At 32.9% G+C, this 20115-nt stretch overlaps 1 protein-coding gene across 1 annotated transcript; it reads right to left on the reverse strand.

The window, feature by feature from the left end:
* Positions 1-210: 210 nt before the first annotated feature.
* On the reverse strand, positions 211-15703 carry LOC117333143 (amyloid protein-binding protein 2-like). Its single transcript, XM_033892285.1, has 14 exons — positions 15563-15703; positions 12916-13004; positions 12370-12521; positions 11955-12078; positions 11534-11702; positions 11070-11126; positions 10741-10773; positions 10326-10393; positions 9925-10030; positions 9327-9451; positions 8758-8843; positions 6996-7186; positions 6567-6732; positions 211-6368 (listed from the first exon to the last, which is right to left on the reverse strand). The coding sequence occupies exons 1-14, from the start codon at positions 15701-15703 to the stop codon at positions 6136-6138; spliced, it is 1740 nt and encodes a 579-aa protein (XP_033748176.1). The 3' UTR covers positions 211-6135.
* Positions 15704-20115: the final 4412 nt, after the last annotated feature.

Here is a 20115-nt window from a genome sequence, read left to right on the forward strand (position 1 = left end):
ATACACATAACCAGAGACCCAGGTTAATAACTAGTTCAAACTGGACATGAAGATTAAATTTACACTGATTTTGACGTTTGCTGTAACCATGGTGATATTTTGAGTTGCCAATATCTATTTTGGAATTTTTATGTCGACAACAATGACTAAATATACCCGAGCATTTTGTTGGCCTTTTCAAGCTCCAGAATAAAAAACATACAAAATGAATGAAGCATGTAAATGTTAGTTTATTTTATCTGATCCAAGTAAAAAAAACTTGTACATCAGACAGAATTTCAACATACACAATGTACATGTAACATATCATCATACAGTCTTCACCAGAAACTTTCCTCCCTACAAAATAAAAATGGACTAACCCATACTTCAGTCTGAAGGTTTGAATAATACCTCAAAGGGTTGACAGGATCCTTTAAGAAACATATGTAATGATGCATTTTATCAATATTATTTAGGACTTTCACTAGATAATGTTGTAAAAAAAAATATAATATAAACGACAGCTTTTTTTCATTTTCATATATGAAATGTAAATGAAAAACAGCATTTGACTAACCAGGATACTTTCTCAATGAAGTACTGTAAACATAAACATTGTAATACACATCTGCTGCACATCATCATCTCAACATTTTTCCTGTAGTGCTGATCAATTCACCCACATGTAGAAACTGCAGGTATCGATATGTATACACTGAACTATTATTTTGTCCCGTGTTTAAATCATCCTAGAATTCAAGGGTGAAATTTAAAGTTTAACTATATAGGGCACATATTTTCCACAAACAATATTGGGATGTAATGCCTTACTGAACAATGTGTTTTTTTCTTGCTGAACAATGTGGGGTTTTTTTTAAAATTGTTTTTTTTTCTCGAAAACATGAGTTTGGTCATTTAAGTTATTCTATGAAAGGAAACTGATGGTTAATATTTCCTGCTGCTTTAGTTTTATTAGATAAGATAATTACTTTGCATACAATAGTATAGACTTAAGAGGAAGCATGTATTCATTTTTTCGTAAAGCAAGTACCAGACTATATATATTACTATATACTGCAATGCAGCAAAGACTTTTGAGAGTTATTCTGAATCCGAATTCCTAATTATCCAGTTTGATCGTACATGTAATTACTGATAGCATTAAACACTGTACATGTATTAGTGTAAAGTGAAGCCAGAACTAAATCCGGCTATCAATAATTCAGACATGTGCAGCGATCGTGATTTACAGAGTACATAGTCTTAATTCTTTATATAAAAAATGTAACTGTAAGATTGTCAATGTTGAATCCATACTTCCTGTGTACAATTATTATATGAGACAATTTGTTTAAAAAATGTTCAAGGGGAATTGCATTTATGAAGACATAACTTACAGTACTGTTAAGTATATAATGTACTGTTAAGTATATAATGTACTGTTAAATATAATGTACTGTTAAATATAATGTAAAGCATAATTATGAAAATAATACATTATGTATATTGCTGGGTATAAGTACAATATTTCTACAATTCGATTTCTTGAAAACTTTTATCATGGGAGATCTTGTCTTTGAAATATTTTTGATATATATTTCTTTTAACCAATCATATTTCCATTGATAAATATTCTATTAATACTTATCTGTTACCTGGTACAAGCTTGTAAATATTTAAATTAGTACGTGACACAGTGTGACATAATCTTGTCTGTATTATTTATTACTAGACTCATGAGTGTATGTATATATTTTATCTACAGATCAATTAGGGCATAAACAAATACACAGTAACATATAGCCATCAGAAAACAGTCCGACAACTTGCAAATATTGTCCGGGATACAATATATGATATACTTGTAAGACTTATGACCATGTTAACTATTTAATAAATATTAACCAAAATATCAATGGTGGCTTGCATTGGGATGGGACATTGGTAATAAAATTACCCGGGTATGAATTGAATTAAGAAATAGGAAATTTCCACCGCATGATCAAGACTTTTTTTTTATTTTTAAAAAGACAAAACAGTACAATTTTGAACAGTAGAAAAAAATGCATAATCATAAGACTTAATTAATTAGTAATTTATCATAATATGTATATGATCATTACAGATGACAATGGTAGAATTATAATTGTTCGGTTTAAACTGAAATCACATTTGCATGTATTATGTATGAAAACGTGATATGCATACAGATATTCTGCAAAAAATATTACCTTTATTAAATATTGACATAAAAACTAATACATTACCTTGTAAGTATCATAAAAATACTTAATGAATCTATAATGTGAATGAAGTCTGAATTTTACATTAATGTCAAGTTTGCTGAATAATTAATACCAGTGACATACATACTGACGTGCATACTATACATAGCTACATTGCATGCATGTCCCTCAATACCAATGGTCGAACCAGTGTTTATACTATATATTTATCTATCAAAATTATTATGTATTGGGGATTAAATGTAGATTTTTGAATTATAAACAAAGAAACAATGTTTGATTTGTTCTATTATGCAACGTGATAACATCCTGATTGGACTTTGATCAAATTCTTGTTTAAAACTTTTCAATATCAATATGATTTATTATTACTGATCCTGATGAACACCACTGACAATAATGAGTCTTCTATTCTACAGTAACTTAAAGACAAACCTCTTGTCAACAATATAAAACTTAAGATAACAAAATTACGATATATGTTTTGAGCTCTGCTGTTGTAACCCATATTCTTTTGGCAAGAATAGGAATCATAACTTATAATTAATTTAGCATTTATTTATCACATGTATATATACTAGGCATTAACACACTTAACAAACAACAACATGGCAACATATTGTAACCATAGCAACAAAAATGGGGAAACAAAATAAATCACAGGCTTTATCATTATGTATTTAAAGGATATCTCATGAATGATTATAACGACTAGCTAAAAGAATTTTTAGCCATTTAAAATGTGTACAATATTAGCACTCTAAATATTGAATACATACAATGTACACTGAATGTTTGTGTGGTAAATCAATATAACATTGTTGTGATGCACAGGCAGAGGCTCATAATACAAGCATGTTTTCTGTTTACTGTAAAACTGCACTATGTACAATATCATGACGTTTACATACAAAAACACACTCAAAAAAGGTGTCATTGTGACCTTTATAAATCTTAAAAGAATGCTTTGTAAAAAAACCAAAAATCATCTGAAAAGAAACATTTAATTTTGTTTTGTTTCTTCTTCACAATAAACTTCATCTTCGAACAGAATATAAGAAAAGAAAAAAATGTGTATGTACCATCTTTTCTTAACTTACTTTTTAACTCCAGATATAATGAGTCTTCTTGCAGATTTTATTCTTACAAATATTGCTAGTTGGGTGTTTAAGGCCAGTAGGGTTTTTAAGGCTAACTATGACCAAAACCTCTGTTTTTACATGATTAATTTAATGTATTATTCAGGCTAGGAGATTTACACAGGTAGAGATAAGTAAAGCTTTGTCACTTTACTTTGAAATTAAAGGTGGATTTACATTAACTTTACCAGTCATACTGTATAACATTTTGACGTGCAGTTTAAGAAAGAAACGTTCATTTGTAACTCCCAGAAGACTCTCAACATCTAGAAAAACATTTTGACCATATGATTTTATTAATGATACAGTAACTTTTGTTATGTTATAATGTACCATGATTGTAAGTATCAAATTACTGTACCCGATTCCTTAGAAAAGTCACAAGACTAATTTATCTATTTAACGAACAATTTTTTGAGACCAAGGTCATTATTCCTGTGGAGTTCACTCTCGATCAAAACAAGTGTCAGCACACATTATACAAATTATATTTACAGATTCAACGCTGGATAGACCTAGCACCTGTTTCATATGATTTAATGAAAAGGGTGATGGAAGGTGCTGATATTTTAACAACATTTTAATATAAAACATTGATTTGATGGTGCTTAATTATATAAATAGCTGTTTTCAGGAAACCTAACAATATGTGAAAATGGAGCTGCTTTATTAATAATGAATATTTCTTTCAATTAGTTTGCATTTCCAAAGTACAAAAATGTAATAGGAAAGGCAATGGCTTTAATTAATTACAATACAAACATGATGTTAGTAGATACAATCTCTTACAATAATGTTGATGATATCATTGATTACTATTTCGTGATCAACATTAATCTCAAGTTTTTGGTCTGCCATTTGTACCTTACCTCTGATGTGCTCTGCTCCTGAACTGAATTGTAATTAACACATCAGTCACTATTGAATATTAATCACTTTTCTTCCTAAGTCACCACACCAACCACCCAAAAAATAAATGCATTTTTTCTATATACATTGTACAAGACTTCTAATTGTTAAATTTAATCTTCAGTCCTTCATCAATTACAGCTTTTGTTAATTTTCTTTCCAAAGTGAAAATTTCATCATTTTTCCGCATACATTGTTTAATTCAAAGTATATCACCTAGCTTCCCTGAAGCTGATAACTGACACAGCATTGTTAGAATCATTTCGTACAACAGTGTATCTACAATGCAAAATATAACTTTAATTACATGACTATTGAAAGGATCGCCAAAATTTGTACATCCCCTCTACCAACACTTAATTTACTCCTCAAAAATACACAGTAGACACAGTATTCTCACTTCCTCAATCTGCATCTGTATGTATGTACACCTGTTATATACAAACTACACCCATAAAGTACTAACCACTCTCAGATCTGACTGGTTGACTGTTAGCTCTTCAGTCATCCTCAGTACTCCAGGGGTTAGTTATGTTCACTGTCGCCCTCTGTACAATGTACCCCTGGAATACATCAAATGTGAAGGCCACATAACCGCCACCTTGCGGACGAAACAAAAAGGTTTTATCCTTTGAAGTACATCATTTAAATCTTTAGGTCTGCATATCTTTAAATTGACTAGCTTTGAACTTGTCGCTCCTCTGAGATGGTAAAAAAAAATGTATCAGCTTATCGATAGGTCAGATATTTTTTCTTGACACAAATCAAATGGCTAGTTGTGCGCTTTCAATTTTGCCATGACATATTCCAGGGGTGCAGAGAGTGAAAGAAAATGTAGCCCCTGGAGTAATAAGTTAAGTAGGAGTCAAACCCTTGCTTAAATGATCATACCCTGAGGTTAAGTGATCTAGGGGTCGGACCCTGGGGCTAATTTTTCATTCTGGGTCGTAGCTTATATAGGAACATGTCAAGTCCATGCCTGGAGTATCGAGGATGCAGTCCAACATAAGTAGTAAAATACTGTATAACATTATCATTATAAGACTGGGTGAGTAGTCATGTGCATACCTTTGGGTGTCCAGGTAGGAGGCCCTAGGAGCCCTGTATCCATCTCTGTAGACAACCAGTGTTGGCGGCTCTACTCCCTCTTTTCTATCATTATAAGACAATACATGAAGTCCAAACACAAAAACAAATGTCCAAAAAGAAACCCACCATAACAAACAGCAGACATGTAACACAACACAATACCAGTACAAATACTTTTCTCTATCAGACCTATAGTTCAAAGCATCAATGGCACCATGACACTTTCCAGGGAGATATCACTATAATTACTTCACATCCATATTGTTTCACATCCTTTTATACCTGTAAATCCTTTTGTGATTATTTGTAGTTTCACTGTACAGTTATGCTTTCGATTTATAAACAACAAACTGTAAAACGTTTTTCATACATTTCACATTTATAGTTCCTTCTTAATCAACAAGATATTTTCTACAAGGTATATTGTGATCAGATTAAGAATTCCTTCATCTCTGGATGATATCAAGATCATTGCCCTATTAAAGAAGTGTTCTTACTATCAAATTGACATCTATAAAACAAAAAAATAATTCAGTTTTTCTCCCATAAAATGAGAACGCCTTGTAAGCAGTTCTCAGTATACACACATAATATCCACAAATCTGTATTCAGTAGTTGGATTTTTTTTTGCACTTTTGTTTTTTGCACTTTGCTAGATCAGCTGAAAATGTGGCAGTGAAAACAGGAACACAGCCAGTTTCTGTTGAACAAGCCTGTACAACATCACACACATTTAGACATTATCACCAGGACCAGAGATGAATGCTTGCTCAGCCCATTTTAGCCACACAGTCTTGCACAAGATCTTGTAAATTGTCAAACACCTGGAAATCCAGAGGTCGCACTTCCTTTGCATTGTTGCGATCCCGGATTTGATTCCACTGCTGAAGGATACTGGCATACATATCAGCCATACTGTGATTGTCAGTAGTCCTGTATAGCCTGAGCAGGCCTCTGTAATCATACTCTAACCCACTGTATCCTTCACCAAATAATTTTTTACCTGCAAATACATTAATACATTAATTAATTCATTAATGGGCTTGTTACTGGCATGGGTCTATCGCTGATAAAAATATCAACAGCTATTTTCTGGGTTTATGCTTGGAATGCATTCTTGAAAAAACAGGTATTGCTATCACACATTAAACCTGGAAACTGGGAAAGTATGTCTGCACAACAAATGCTTCTTGCTACTAACCTATTGCTATAGATCGTAGATAGAGCTTCTCTGCTTCGTCATATTTCCGCATGTCGTAGTTATAGAGAGACGCTAGGTGTCCCACAGACAGAGCAACCTCATAATCATCAGTACCCAGCAGCCTCTCTTTGATCTCTATGGCTTTTAAATGCATTTCCTGTGCTTCCTGTTATACAAAATTAAACACATTTTTCAGGGATGCTTAAATTGGTAACAAGCTATGGCAAAAAACATTTAATTGTTTACATGTTATTATGATCACAGATTCCATACCATCTTTAAAACAGAATAAGCTTGCTTATCTGTGTTAAATGATACTTTCTGAATAAATCAAGGTTTTCTAATATAAGATTTAAATTTCATTAGAAAGAGATTTCAAGGAAATATCTCATATATGTAGTTTAAAGAGTAAATTTAGTGCTGACATACATCATATCTCCTCATGGACTGGTACAGGCGTCCTAGGTTCCCATAGTGCTTGGCAGTCTGGACATTGTTTTCCCCAAATGCTGCCTTGGCCAGAGCTAGGGATTGGAGGTGCAGGTCCTGAGATTCTAATAACATACGGTTTTCCTCCTCCTTGTCATGGCTGTCAATAGCAATCTCCTCCAGGATGAGGGCTACAGGAACATAGATTTACCAGTCAGCCAAATAAATACACCTGTTTTAAAGCCTAGAAATGTTGGAGCTAACCAATGTCAGCGCTAACCAAACCTAACCAATGTCAGACCTAACCAATGTCAGACCTAACCAAACCTAACCAATGTCAGACCTAACCGATGTGAGACCTAACCAATGTCAGACCTAACTAACCAATGTCAGACCTAACTAACCAATGTCAGACCTAACCGATGTGAGACCTAACCAATGTCAGCGCTAACCAAACCTAACCGATGTGAGACCTAACCGATGTGAGACCTAACTGACCAATGTCAGACCTAACCGATGTGAGACCTAACCAATGTCAGACCTAACTAACAAATGTCAGACCTAACTAACCAATGTCAGACCTAACCAATGTAAACAATGTCAGACCAAACCAATGTCAGACATAACCAATGTCAGAACTAACCAAACCTAACCAATGTCAGCCCTAGCTAACCAATGTCAGACCTAACTAACCAATGTCAGACCTAACTAACCAATGTCAGACCTAACCAATGTCAGACCTAACCAAACCTAACAAATGTCAGACCTAACCAAACCTAACCAATGTCAGCGCTAACCAAACCTAACCAATGTCAGACATAACCAATGTCAGACCTAACCAAACCTAACAAATGTCAGACCTAACCAAACCTAACCAATGTCAGACCTAACCAAACCTAACAAATGTCAGACCTAACAAATGTCAGACCTAACCAAACCTAACCAATGTCAGACCTAACCAAACCTAACCAATGTCAGACCTAACCAATGTCAGACCTAACCAAACCTAACCAATGTCAGACCTAACCAAACCTAACCAATGTCAGACCTAACCAAACCTAACCAATGTCAGACCTAACCAATGCCAGACCTAACCGATGTGAGACCTAACCAACCAATGTCAGACCTAACCAACCAATGTCAGACCTAACCAATGTCAGACCTAACCAATGTCAGACCTAACCGATGTGAGACCTAACTAACCAATGTCAGACCTAACCAATGTCAGACAGACCTAACCAATGTCAGACCTAACCAATGCAAACAATGCCAGACCAAACCAATGTCAGACCTAACCAATGTCAGACCTAACCAATGCTAAACTTAACTTATGCCAGACCAAATCAATGTCAGACCAAATCAATGTCAGACCAAACCAATGTCAGACCTAACCAATGTCAGACCTAACCAATGTCAGACCAAACCAATTTCAGACCTAACCAATTTCAGACCTAACCAATGTCAGACCTAACCAATGTATCACAAGCTTTATACACACACCATAGAGATTTCAGGTAAGTACATAGTTACTCATTAACAAGTAAACATTAATCAATCATTCTATACTAAAGGAGTTACATTCCTGTGTATAGAATTCATTTAATTTTAAACAGTAAATACAATAATCAGTTTGATTATTCACCTACATGTCCATTCTCGCTACATTAATTTATGTAGATGAGTTGCTAAATCTGTATCAAAATACAGTCATGTACAGAAAGCTCATCTAGTAGTTTTTAATATAAAGTAAATTGTGGCTTACCTTTCACACGTTTTGATGATGATAATAATAAATGTTCCTGTGGTAAAATATGGCCGAGAATTTCTATGGCTTTGTCAGCATGATCCCTAGAAAGGCAAACAGCGTTATAGAATAGAGGTGGAAGTGTTAACCTGATATCTCATCTTTAAAGGATCCTTTGTATGTGTATTTGTATATCAGTGATAGACTTTTTTAATTTCATGTTTCTTTATTCAAGTCCACAAATTATACATGAATATTCGTTAAATAGGATATTGCACAATGAATTGAAATGTATAATTATCATTCTCGTACCAACAGTACATTTTGGCTTCCAAATTGTAAGTTTCAAATTCAATAACATCAAATATTTTTCAGCTAGACCTATGAACTAACTTTTTTTTTTTTCAATTTCTGACTTAATAACGTTTTATGATGTAACTGTACACCAAATTTAGCTGCTTCTCCAAGTCTACATAATTTATTGATGACACTGATACTGATGACAAATAAACCCTTTTTAACTAACTTATCTGGCTTCCACTCCTTCATTATTGACAGACATGTTGTTAATCCACTGTGTACATTACCTTGCATTTTTAAAGTTGCCTGAACTGTACTCTTGTACGTAGGAAGCGTAGGCCAGGTCTTCATGGGCAATTGCTACATAAAGGTTATTTCCACCAAACACAGACTGCCGTATATCTAGAGCCATCTGAAATATTTAAGTTATATAATGCTTATTATCACTTCTGCTGGTTTAACAAAGAAATTCTTGTGTATGACAGAGACACTTAACATAGAATGATAATTTTGGCATGTAAAGCTGATGTGAACTGTCCCTAAAGGCTAACAGACACACTGTATGTTCTAAGTCAGTACATGTTCAAATATGCAGACAAATTAATATTTTTTCACCCACATGAACATTTAAAAGCAATGTTTGATAAGTGTTACTAGTTATATACTTTCGAAGACCTCACATCATTTAGATGATTGTGTTAGCTACATGTCGACTTCCTATTCACCATGAAATGAATATCAAAGTCAATAACCAAAAATATCAATCACGATAGAAGACATTTCATAAATGTTTTGGTTGAGGATTTCTCCCAAAGACCTTCAGATCAGGCCACAATATAGTAATCACTTAACCTTAAAGACAAATACAACACACTATATACATACCTGATAAACTTGTACTGCTGCTGTGATAGAGTCGACATTTAAAAGGTAGAATCCATAGTCGAGTAGTGCATCCGAGTATTTAGGATGCTGTCCTCCAAACATTGTCCTGTCGGTTTACAAAACATACGTGGAGTACAAATATATAATTTGTTTTTCAGAATGATGTTATATAATTTTACACAAAAATAACGTTGATTTTTTTCCTCAATTATCTTTCCTTATTGTAAGATATTAAGTCAAATATGAAACAAAATTTCTTCATTTCGTGAGAAGATAATAATTATCTATCTATGGCAAAAACATCATACTTTTAATTATGTTATAAAAAGATATTGAATTTCCTGAATGAAAAGAAATATATAATGTCAAATTGCAGATTTACCATAATGTTTTGATATTACCTGGCATAGTGCACTGCATGCTTGATTAGTGTTTCTGCTTTATTGAATTCTCTTTTGACAACACATGCCTGGAAAGGAATGTTTTATAATTGCTGTGATCAATTTCAAAGCAAATTTCTGATACAGCTACTGCCATAATGTTACACATATTCTTTATCTAAATTATCCAATCTTAATGAGTTGTTTTCAGGGTTTAAAAAAAAATTGTTTCACATAGAATGTTATGACTCCTACGTTCTGTTCACTTTTTAGTCATTTCAACATCATTATGTATATGTACATTTATGATTACAACAGTCAAACCTCTAACACTGATAATGCATATGCAAGGGCTGCTAAACTCTTAGTAAAACATTTATTATTCATTAATAACAGGTTAACAAGTACAACAACTCAAGATCATGAATTTGGCTACCTTTGAACACTGTCGTAATACGTCTACCACCGTCTGAGAAGAAAAAAAGGTGTATTATTATAATGTTACAATCAAAGAATAATATTCTGCATTACCAATGACCTCTTGATATCCTTAAAGTTGTGATTGATTTCTCTAGAACTGATTATTTTTGTGACCCTAGTCACTGATCCATTAAAAAACTCCACATAACTATAACTAATAAAGGACAAAGTGTGATTAAATCCATGTAAGAACAAACATTAATTAGTCGTTTGAAAATTCTAATTCAAAAGATTTATTAATTATCATCCAAAGCAACATTACTATTGCTGTCTTAATTTTCCTACCTTATGAGGTAATGATGCAGAAAGTCCTTTAACAGCTCTGCTACAATATTTGATTGCCTGGAGTAGAAAAAAAATAGATTTTGCAAATGTTTGTAAAACTTAAAGATTACATATTAATTAATATACAAGTGTACCATGAATAGTGTAAATAGAATTTTATGGAGATTTAAGATATTACACTTAAGGAAAAGGTTACATTACACAAATTTAGCTGTCAACCCAGACTAACTGATGCTAAGTCAGTGAATATAAAATTTGTTTAAATTTCTTTCAAATGAGATTTTAAAATAGCTGAATATTGTGACTATCCATAGTTCTTCACTTCCAACCAAATGTCGATGAAGACTGAACAAAGGGACATAACTTTATATAAAGTTGGGTGTTCTGCCTTCCCAATGCAGTATTAGGAATGAAGAGTGTATTGTAAATTCAAATGCAGCTTCAATTATATTTTAATATTGTACCTCATCATAAAGGCTTTCTGCGAAAAGCAGAGCACAACACTCAGTATGAAATGACGAGGTGTTGACAGGGACATTCCTCTCGTGTAGGATTTCCAGACACTGACAAGCCACAGAACGAGTGATCTCTGCCTCTTTGTACTTACAATTGGCATTCTGAACATGTAGTAATCTGTATAATAAAGGTGAATCATCAGGATAAGACAATAAATACAGAGAATCATAAAAAAATCAAAAGTTAAATTCCTGTTTTGTCAAACAATAATTTACAATTTTCAAGGCATCTTGAGTGAGTTTCTTTGAAAATGTAAATAAAAAGATTCCATGCTGGTTTACATGTACAATCTTTAAATAAAATCACTCGGCATAATTAGTTATGTACAGATATAAATTGTATGTATTTAACACTGAACATTGGTCTTACCTTACACTACAGTCCAATGCTTTAAGAAGACTAGATGTGACATCATCCATTTGACACAAAAGGAGACAACCCTTGAATACTTTCTCACTTGCGTAAAACCAGCCAGCATCGCTCAAAAAGCCACCTAAAAGGATGACAAAAAATATGTTTGCATGCATTTTCTCATAAATTGATAATTTGTTACCTACTAACTAAATAAGAGTACAATACATTTTATACAAATTTAGAAATGAAGGCCATTCATATACAGTAGCAGCTTTGTGTATGTACATGTATGTACTGGTGTACTGAGGTCAGATCCACTGATTTTTAGATGACCAAATACTTACACTTTATTGTATATGACACATATTTAAAATTTTATTCAAAGAAAGTGCAAAGCAAAACTGTTACAGTATTAAAGTCATCATCTTACCTAATGAGAGACCAAACTGAATAGCTCTATCTCTAGAGACTGTGTCTGGACAGGAGGATGGCATTAACTGAACTGTGAATGCATCAGCCAGAATGTCAGACAAACGTACACAGTGGTCCATTAATGCCTGAAAACTGTGGTGCAGCAAGTGTCTGGAAATTTAAGTAATTTCATTAGCTGATATTACATTATATAAATTGACCTGTCTATGTTATGTAAGCATAAGGCTGGTCCAGGATGGTATAATACTCACAATAATTATATGACAAACGTTTACATGTAGCAACATGAGCAGGTAGTATATAGAAGAAAATGACCCAACATATAGGAAACTTTTACTTTCGTTGTGTAATAACATTGTACAAATGTATATCAAAAATTAGAATCATTTTACTGTATATTACGTAATTTTTTAACATGAAGTGCTGTATATTCTTATAGGCAACTACAAATTTAAGCTTACACATGATCCTGTTGTTGTTTTTTTGTAGAGGTGATTACTAGCTATATGAAGTCAAGGATAAATATTGATTTGGTTTTAAATACCTTTTGTCTATTATCTTCAGCACCTTTGAAAATGTGTCTAGATCTGAAAAATCCATTCCTAACTGACATAGCTGGCCTTTGTTGTAGAGCTGAAAAACAAACAAAAAGAGATTAAAAGATAGAATATGAAAGATTATATAAGTCAAAAAATCAAAATAAATCAAATATCAAAGAAGAAATAAAGCAAATAAAAGAAATCAAAGTTGCTACACTTCCAACAAAAGGGCAATAATGCTTGACTGAAGATATGAATAGGTTTAATTATTCTTGTAAATTATACATTAATTAATGAAAGTTACATATTTACTCTATTAACACATCATTCTCCAAAAGCTTCTCTCTTGATCTGTTAAATTTCAATTAAAGGGAATAAATAAATGATTGCATCCCAAAGACATTTTAGCCTACCATACTTCAAGTCTGTATTTGGTATGTAACTTTCTGTTACTTACGAGATTAACATTTTTATCATTTAATTTGTTTGGTGTTGGTATTACATATACATTCATGTATTTCTATTCTGTGTGCTATTTTGCACCTTTGTGTAACAAGCAGTTGATGTATGAATACATTCTGTATGTGTCCTACCACTGGGATTTATACAGGTCCATTCTACCACATTGTAATTATATATATTATAAATGCTCAGTAAATTATTTAACCATTACAATACACCTGAGATTCTGTTGCCAGCCTCGATGGGTATAAGCAGGAGGGGAAATGCAATGACCAGAACTTGATTTGAACTGTACTTCAAACTCTAAAGTAGATGCTCCAGACAGTTGAGCTACTAGTCCGAGTTTCCGCTGGTCCACACCCTGATTTAAGGCATTCTGACAGATATAAATGTCAGTCATGGTGTAGGACCCTGATGCCAGACAACTACATTACCCTGTATCTGTCAGAATCTCTAGTCTGGTGTCAGGGCCAGAGAAAACACAGGCTATCATAAGCTACATTAATACAGAGCCTGGTCATGGTCACTGTTGACTGGCCCAGCAATCTAGCTGTATCATATAGCTAAATATGAGGGGACGATCATTAATGTAATGGAAGCTAATGACAAGAAAATTTATTTGTTTTAAACTTTGATACCATTCTACTTGACATGGTACAATGTATACATTACAATCTGACAATATTGTGCATTGTAACCTAGTCAAACCGTCTCATTATTGTAGTAGTGTCGTTATGACATGTAATGACAGTAATACAATAGTTAATGCCTAAAGTTGTTTATTTTCAAATTTCGTTTTTCTTAAAGTGCAGAGTAATAGTATGCCTGCTCAGCTGTGCTTTCATTATAGATTGTATCTATATCAATATACAATACGTAATAAAATATGTAATTATAATTAGATTGACCATATTGGTCAGTGCACACACATACATTTGGGGGCTTTGTCACTCCTGTACATGTTTTGACAGTGTTGGATGTGTTTTAGTTCATGAACATAGTATATGCTTTCTATTGAGCTGTAAATCTCCAAATTTGTACTTGGTCACATCTTCACATACAGGTTGTCTCCCTGGATTAAGGCCCTCTTTGTTTATAAATGGCAGTGTTTGAGTGATTTTTACCTAGAGACCCCAAGAAATAGACTGCTAAAAAAATATAACATTATGAATACATGCAGCTAGTGTGGCAGGTCTGTATTGTATATAGTGATAGTCGCCTTCTAAATTTGCGCCAGAGGAAATTTTTCTTTTATGTCTGTAAAGCGGCCGACTAGTATAAGCCAATTAGGGCCCCAGTAGTGTCACACTACTCTCTGTCCTGTTACATTTGGTGCCGTTATAGGAGAATGGGAGGCTTCGTTGGAGATAGAACCTGGGTTGATATGAGTTCGGGGGTGGAACACATTTGAAAAAGGGTGGGGGGGTGGGTCGTTTGGTAGGATTCAATATTGTAAATATAGTGATATGTTCGTCTTCTAGCTTTGCGCTAGGTAAATCTCCTTTAGCTCATGATCAGTTGGCAGGCCATGACGTAAAATGGTGCAGAATATTGCAAGCATTTTCTTGGGTGTCTTTTCAGCGACATAAAAACAAATGCATCTGGCCACATGTAAATTAATACTGACTTTTCAATATCCAGGGCCATTTTATGTCATGGTAAAACGTCCGTCAGACGATCACGCTAATAGGCATGCACCCTGTGTACTGTATAGCTACATGTATCTCCTGCCAATATTGGTAAGGGGAGGCATGTGGGGAGATTGTCTATATATAGATGGTCATGGACTGATGTCCGGATCCATGCTATGACAGACTAATATGGATTATATTACGTTCATATTAAATCTATAAAAAATACATTCAGTAGGAAAAATAAATCAAAAAGGTAGCATTCACATAAAAAAAACTGCCAACAAAATTGAGACAATGTTTGTTTACAACAATTTGACATGTACTGATAATTTGGCCTATTTTTAGCCCGAAATATCTAGGAATGTACACTTGATAATATGTAATCTGCCAGATGAATGAACACATGCTTGATAGAAATAAATATGTTAAAACCCAAATTCCTACACGTAGGAATGATTCATGATCCAGCTGATCATGACGTTTCGTCGAAATTTGCTGACGAAAACGGCGATACGTTTTTTTGTTTCTCTGTTAAAATCAGAGCTTCCAGTCATACCTTGTAGTAAATATCAAACTGGACGTTCTCTGGTAGTGCCTTAACTTCCCTTTTATATCGATAATACGAAGCTACAATGGCCGAAACTGCTGTGTTGTATAAGGAATCTGGAACCCATTCCAAGGCGCAGGCAGACGCCATGTTGAATGACATTTGATGAATTACGGGATAAGATATTAGAGTTATCTACCCTTAGTCAGTCGGTGCATGTGTACCAAAATGTACAATTTTAATATATTTTCTGTGAAATGCCATGTGTCTTACATTGTATGTTATTTAAAGGCATAATTATCCATTAAATACACAGGCTTTTATAATATTATTGACATTAATGACGACGACAAATTTAAGGTGCGTCTATTTATGAAAAAAATACTCAATAGATAATACACTGATTTATCTTTTGACAAATAATTAAGAGCTATTTTACATGATTTGAGGATATCTTATTGCTCGATCTTAGGGTAACCAGAGACCTATATACTAATTAGTATATAGGTCTCTGGGGTAACTTTGTAAACATCATGATCAACTAAATCAAACTAAAAAATAATCTTTTGTTATTTTATACCGTTATACCTTTCATTTATTCATCCAATATTCGTTATTTCCTCCAAAATAATAAAGAGTACAATGAAAAAGAAAAAGGAATTAGATCTAAATGATAAATATTTGAAAATTAAAAGGCGCAGACATACATTGACATATACATTGGACCATTGATAATATGTATTATGAATGAGAAGCATATATAGATTCACCAAGGATGATCTGGTCTAAAATGACATACTTTTAAACAGTTACATACATGACAGTATGTTGAAAATGTAACAAACGTACAATAATCACTGAAAGGTCGCGAGATATAATATTTTATATACCTGACGGTAAAAATAAATTCAATTCAATGTACTTTGTATTAAACTTGAGTCTAGAAATAAAAATGTCGTACATATCTCTACAGCCTTTCTTGGTATTTTTTTTATGATAGCTTCCAAATAAATTGGAATAAAAGGATATGCAAAGTCGACTATGGTGTGGTTTTGACTAAACTCAGACCATATATTTCTAATAGTTTGTCTCAGCCCGTAAGAGAGTGTATGAGGTTGGGAAAATCATATATTCTGCAAAACTCTTCATAAGAATACAAGCAGTTATTATTTTTACAAATCAAGTCCGACAGATATCTTACTCCTTTATCAAACCAAGTTTGATAACAAAAAACTGGGGTATTATTCACTTTGATACTGGTATTATACCAGATTGGCATTTTCATTGGATCATGTGGCTTAATCTCAATGTTTCTAATATACTCCACAAAGGTTGAAAATACTTCTTTCCAGAATGGATTTTTGCATTTCCGTGAAAGGTTTATATAATATTTGTCTCCCAACACTAACAACATATTTATGTCACATACATCTAACAGTAATGTTTTCCATCTGACATCCGAGTTGACAATTCTACGTATCCAAGTTAATTTCAAGGATTTTATAAATGAAGAAATATGTGTCATTCTACATCCACCATCTTTGTTGCACAATTGGACTCCTGGCAACTCTATCTCTAGAATTCCATACAAATTTAAAGCAAATATTCTCCAATTCTTTCAAAAAATTATCGTCAGGTTTTGGAATGCTTGTAAATAGATGTGTTAGTTTGGGAATGATAAGTGACTTTATCACAGTAATTTTACCTGATTAAACTTATTCTTCTTTTTTGCCAATGTTTTAGAGAATTATTAGTTTCATAAAGTTTGGCTCTGTAGTTTAGTTCAGGCATTGCCATCAGGTTGATGCTAAACATTAATTCCTAGTACATTGAAAGGTTGGTTTGTCCAATCAAGATTCCAATCCTCACAGAATCTGTTCAAAGAGTTTTTAGTTGAACCTATCCAAGCTGTCTTTGTTTTATCAAAGTTAGGAGTTAAACCAGAGTATTTAGAGAATTGGTCAAGAAGATCCAAAATTTTCTAAAAAGCTTTTTCACTGCCATTTAAAAATATTCCTGTGTCATCAGCATACTGAAATAATTTGTACTCTTTGTTAAATATCTTGATACCTTTCATATCTCTATTTGATCTAATTAGGATACCCATAATTTCTACACACAAAACAAAAATATATGAAGAGATAGGATCACCTTGTCGGCAACCCCTTCCTATATTGAAGAAACTTGACAAAAACCATTTTGCAGTACACAAAGCTTTGCATCATGATATAAAAATTTTATCCAATTGATAAATTCAGACCAAAGTTAAAACAAATTTAAAACATAAATTGCCAGGCCACAGAATCAAATGCCTTTTCGAAATTTATTAATAATAATGTTCCTGATATGTTTTGTTGTTCTGTATAGTACATGATACCATACAACAATCGAGTATTTTCACCAATATTTCTACCAGAAAGGAATCCTTTCTGATTTTTATGAATTAATTTATCAAGAACTTTCTTCATTCTATTGGCAAGACAAGTCGATAATATTTTGTAAGAAACAGTGAGGAGATATATTGGTCTCCAGTTCTTAAGGAATTCCTGGGTTTATTTCCCTTTGGTAACATTGAGAATATTCCAAGTTTTTGAGTGATCGATAGAGCATCAAGTTCAAAGCTATAATTCAAAGATCTAAGTAAAAACAATTAATATCTGTCCAAACAAATGTAATATTCTGCAGGAAAACCATCAGAACCTGGGGATTTATTATTCTTCAATTGTTTGACTGCTTTTGGGAGCTCAGTATGCAAAATTTCCCCCTCAAGCATAGAAGTTTCCTCATCATTCAATTTATGTACCTGAATGTCATTAAGTATTTCCTCTAAGTTAGCATCTGTAAGACTATGATCTTTACTACTGTACAGATTTTGATACAAAAAATTGTATTTGTTTCTAGATATCTTCCTGTTTGTCTGCTATCTCCCCTGACTTCAGTTTTACATGCCAGACTGTTTTGTTGACATAGTTTCTTTTTTCCAGACCCAAATAAAATTTTGTTGGCTTCTCACCTTCTTCTATCCATTTGGCTTTAGAACGAATATACCCACCTTTACGTTTTTCTTTGCGTAGATAATTGCAGTGAATTTTTCCTTGCTATTTTATCTCTTTTGATTTTAGCAGAGTATGAAATGGTCATAGCCGGAATTTCTAGTAACACTTGTTAAAAAAAGAGCTGATCATTTATACAGAATTGAATTTCACTATTGGGCAGATCTTTCACTTTCTCTGGATTATATATTGGCAACATATCTTAAGATCTTGAATGATTTGTTTAACTTCATTAACATATTGGAGATCTTTTAAAAGCCTAGTATTCATCTTCCAGAAACCCATGCCTTTTTTTTTTTTTTTTTTAAATCAGTAAGGTTTATCTCTAACTCCACCGAAGAATGATCCATTTTATATCCAGTGGTAATGTCAACTTTCTCGACTAGTGAGAGTAATTCTTCCGATATTAAAAATAATCAAGTCTAGCCTTCTGTATCGGATTGTTCCTAAACCAAGTATAGCGTTTTAGGTCTGGAAAGTGAACTCTCCAGGGGTCTGTAATCTATTTACCTCTTTAGTTTCCATGAGTACATTCCTAGAATTAGGATTATTTATAGCTCTGTAATTATAACAATCTAAGTTTTTATCATGTATTAGATTACAGTCTCCACAAACTATGCAAAAGTCACATGTTGATTCCTGAATTTTATCACTGATCACCTTGTAAAATTCTGGAGTGTCCCTATTTGGTCCATATACAAAAAACATGTATGTTTATTAGCAGAAATGTTTATTTTTTCCACTCCCATCTCTAGTGTTATCATATTTCCTGCAGTATCTGCAGTTTGTTTCATTATGTTTACTTCAAAATTGTTGTTTAGATAAATTGCTACCCCTCTAGAGTTACCAGTATCATAACTAGTATATAGATTATAGCCCCATTGAGCTCTAATATAAACTTCTTCTTTCTCTGTGAAGTGTATATTGGAGGCAATAGATGTAAAAACGTTTTTCTCTAAGTACATGTACTTAAACACATCATTACGCTTAATTTTGTCACCCAAGCCTCTACAATTCAGGCTAAAATCTTACAGCTCGAGTTTATTTATAACTTTAATACTATTTAAGTATTCTAGATACAGGGGCCGTCTATAGTTGTGTGTACATAACTGACTCCGTAATATCCCCTATGGTAAAACATATATCATATAACAACAAAAATCTTACTTGTATTTACCTTAATTAAGGTTAAAATGATATACTGTACATTCTATTATCCTGTATTACTCATACAAATACTCAATGCGATAATATTTGTATAGTTTAATTTAGTGCGACAATTCACCAAGAGATCATTCATTATTTATGTTTTTGTTTTTCTGATATTTACCTCGATCTTCATCGAAACGAGTGTACTTTATTAAACATCATTATTGTGAAAATGAAGATAAAATTAAAAAAAAAAAAAAAAAAAAAAACTTTCCTCTTTTTCGTTTTGGCTACGTTGTGAAAGGAGAATCCTAAATGATGATAACGACTGTGAAAAAAACTTGAATCTCTAAACATTAT

Source organism: Pecten maximus, chromosome 8 (assembly GCF_902652985.1).
Source record: "Pecten maximus chromosome 8, xPecMax1.1, whole genome shotgun sequence".
In the NCBI taxonomy this organism is placed as follows: domain Eukaryota; kingdom Metazoa; phylum Mollusca; class Bivalvia; order Pectinida; family Pectinidae; genus Pecten; species Pecten maximus.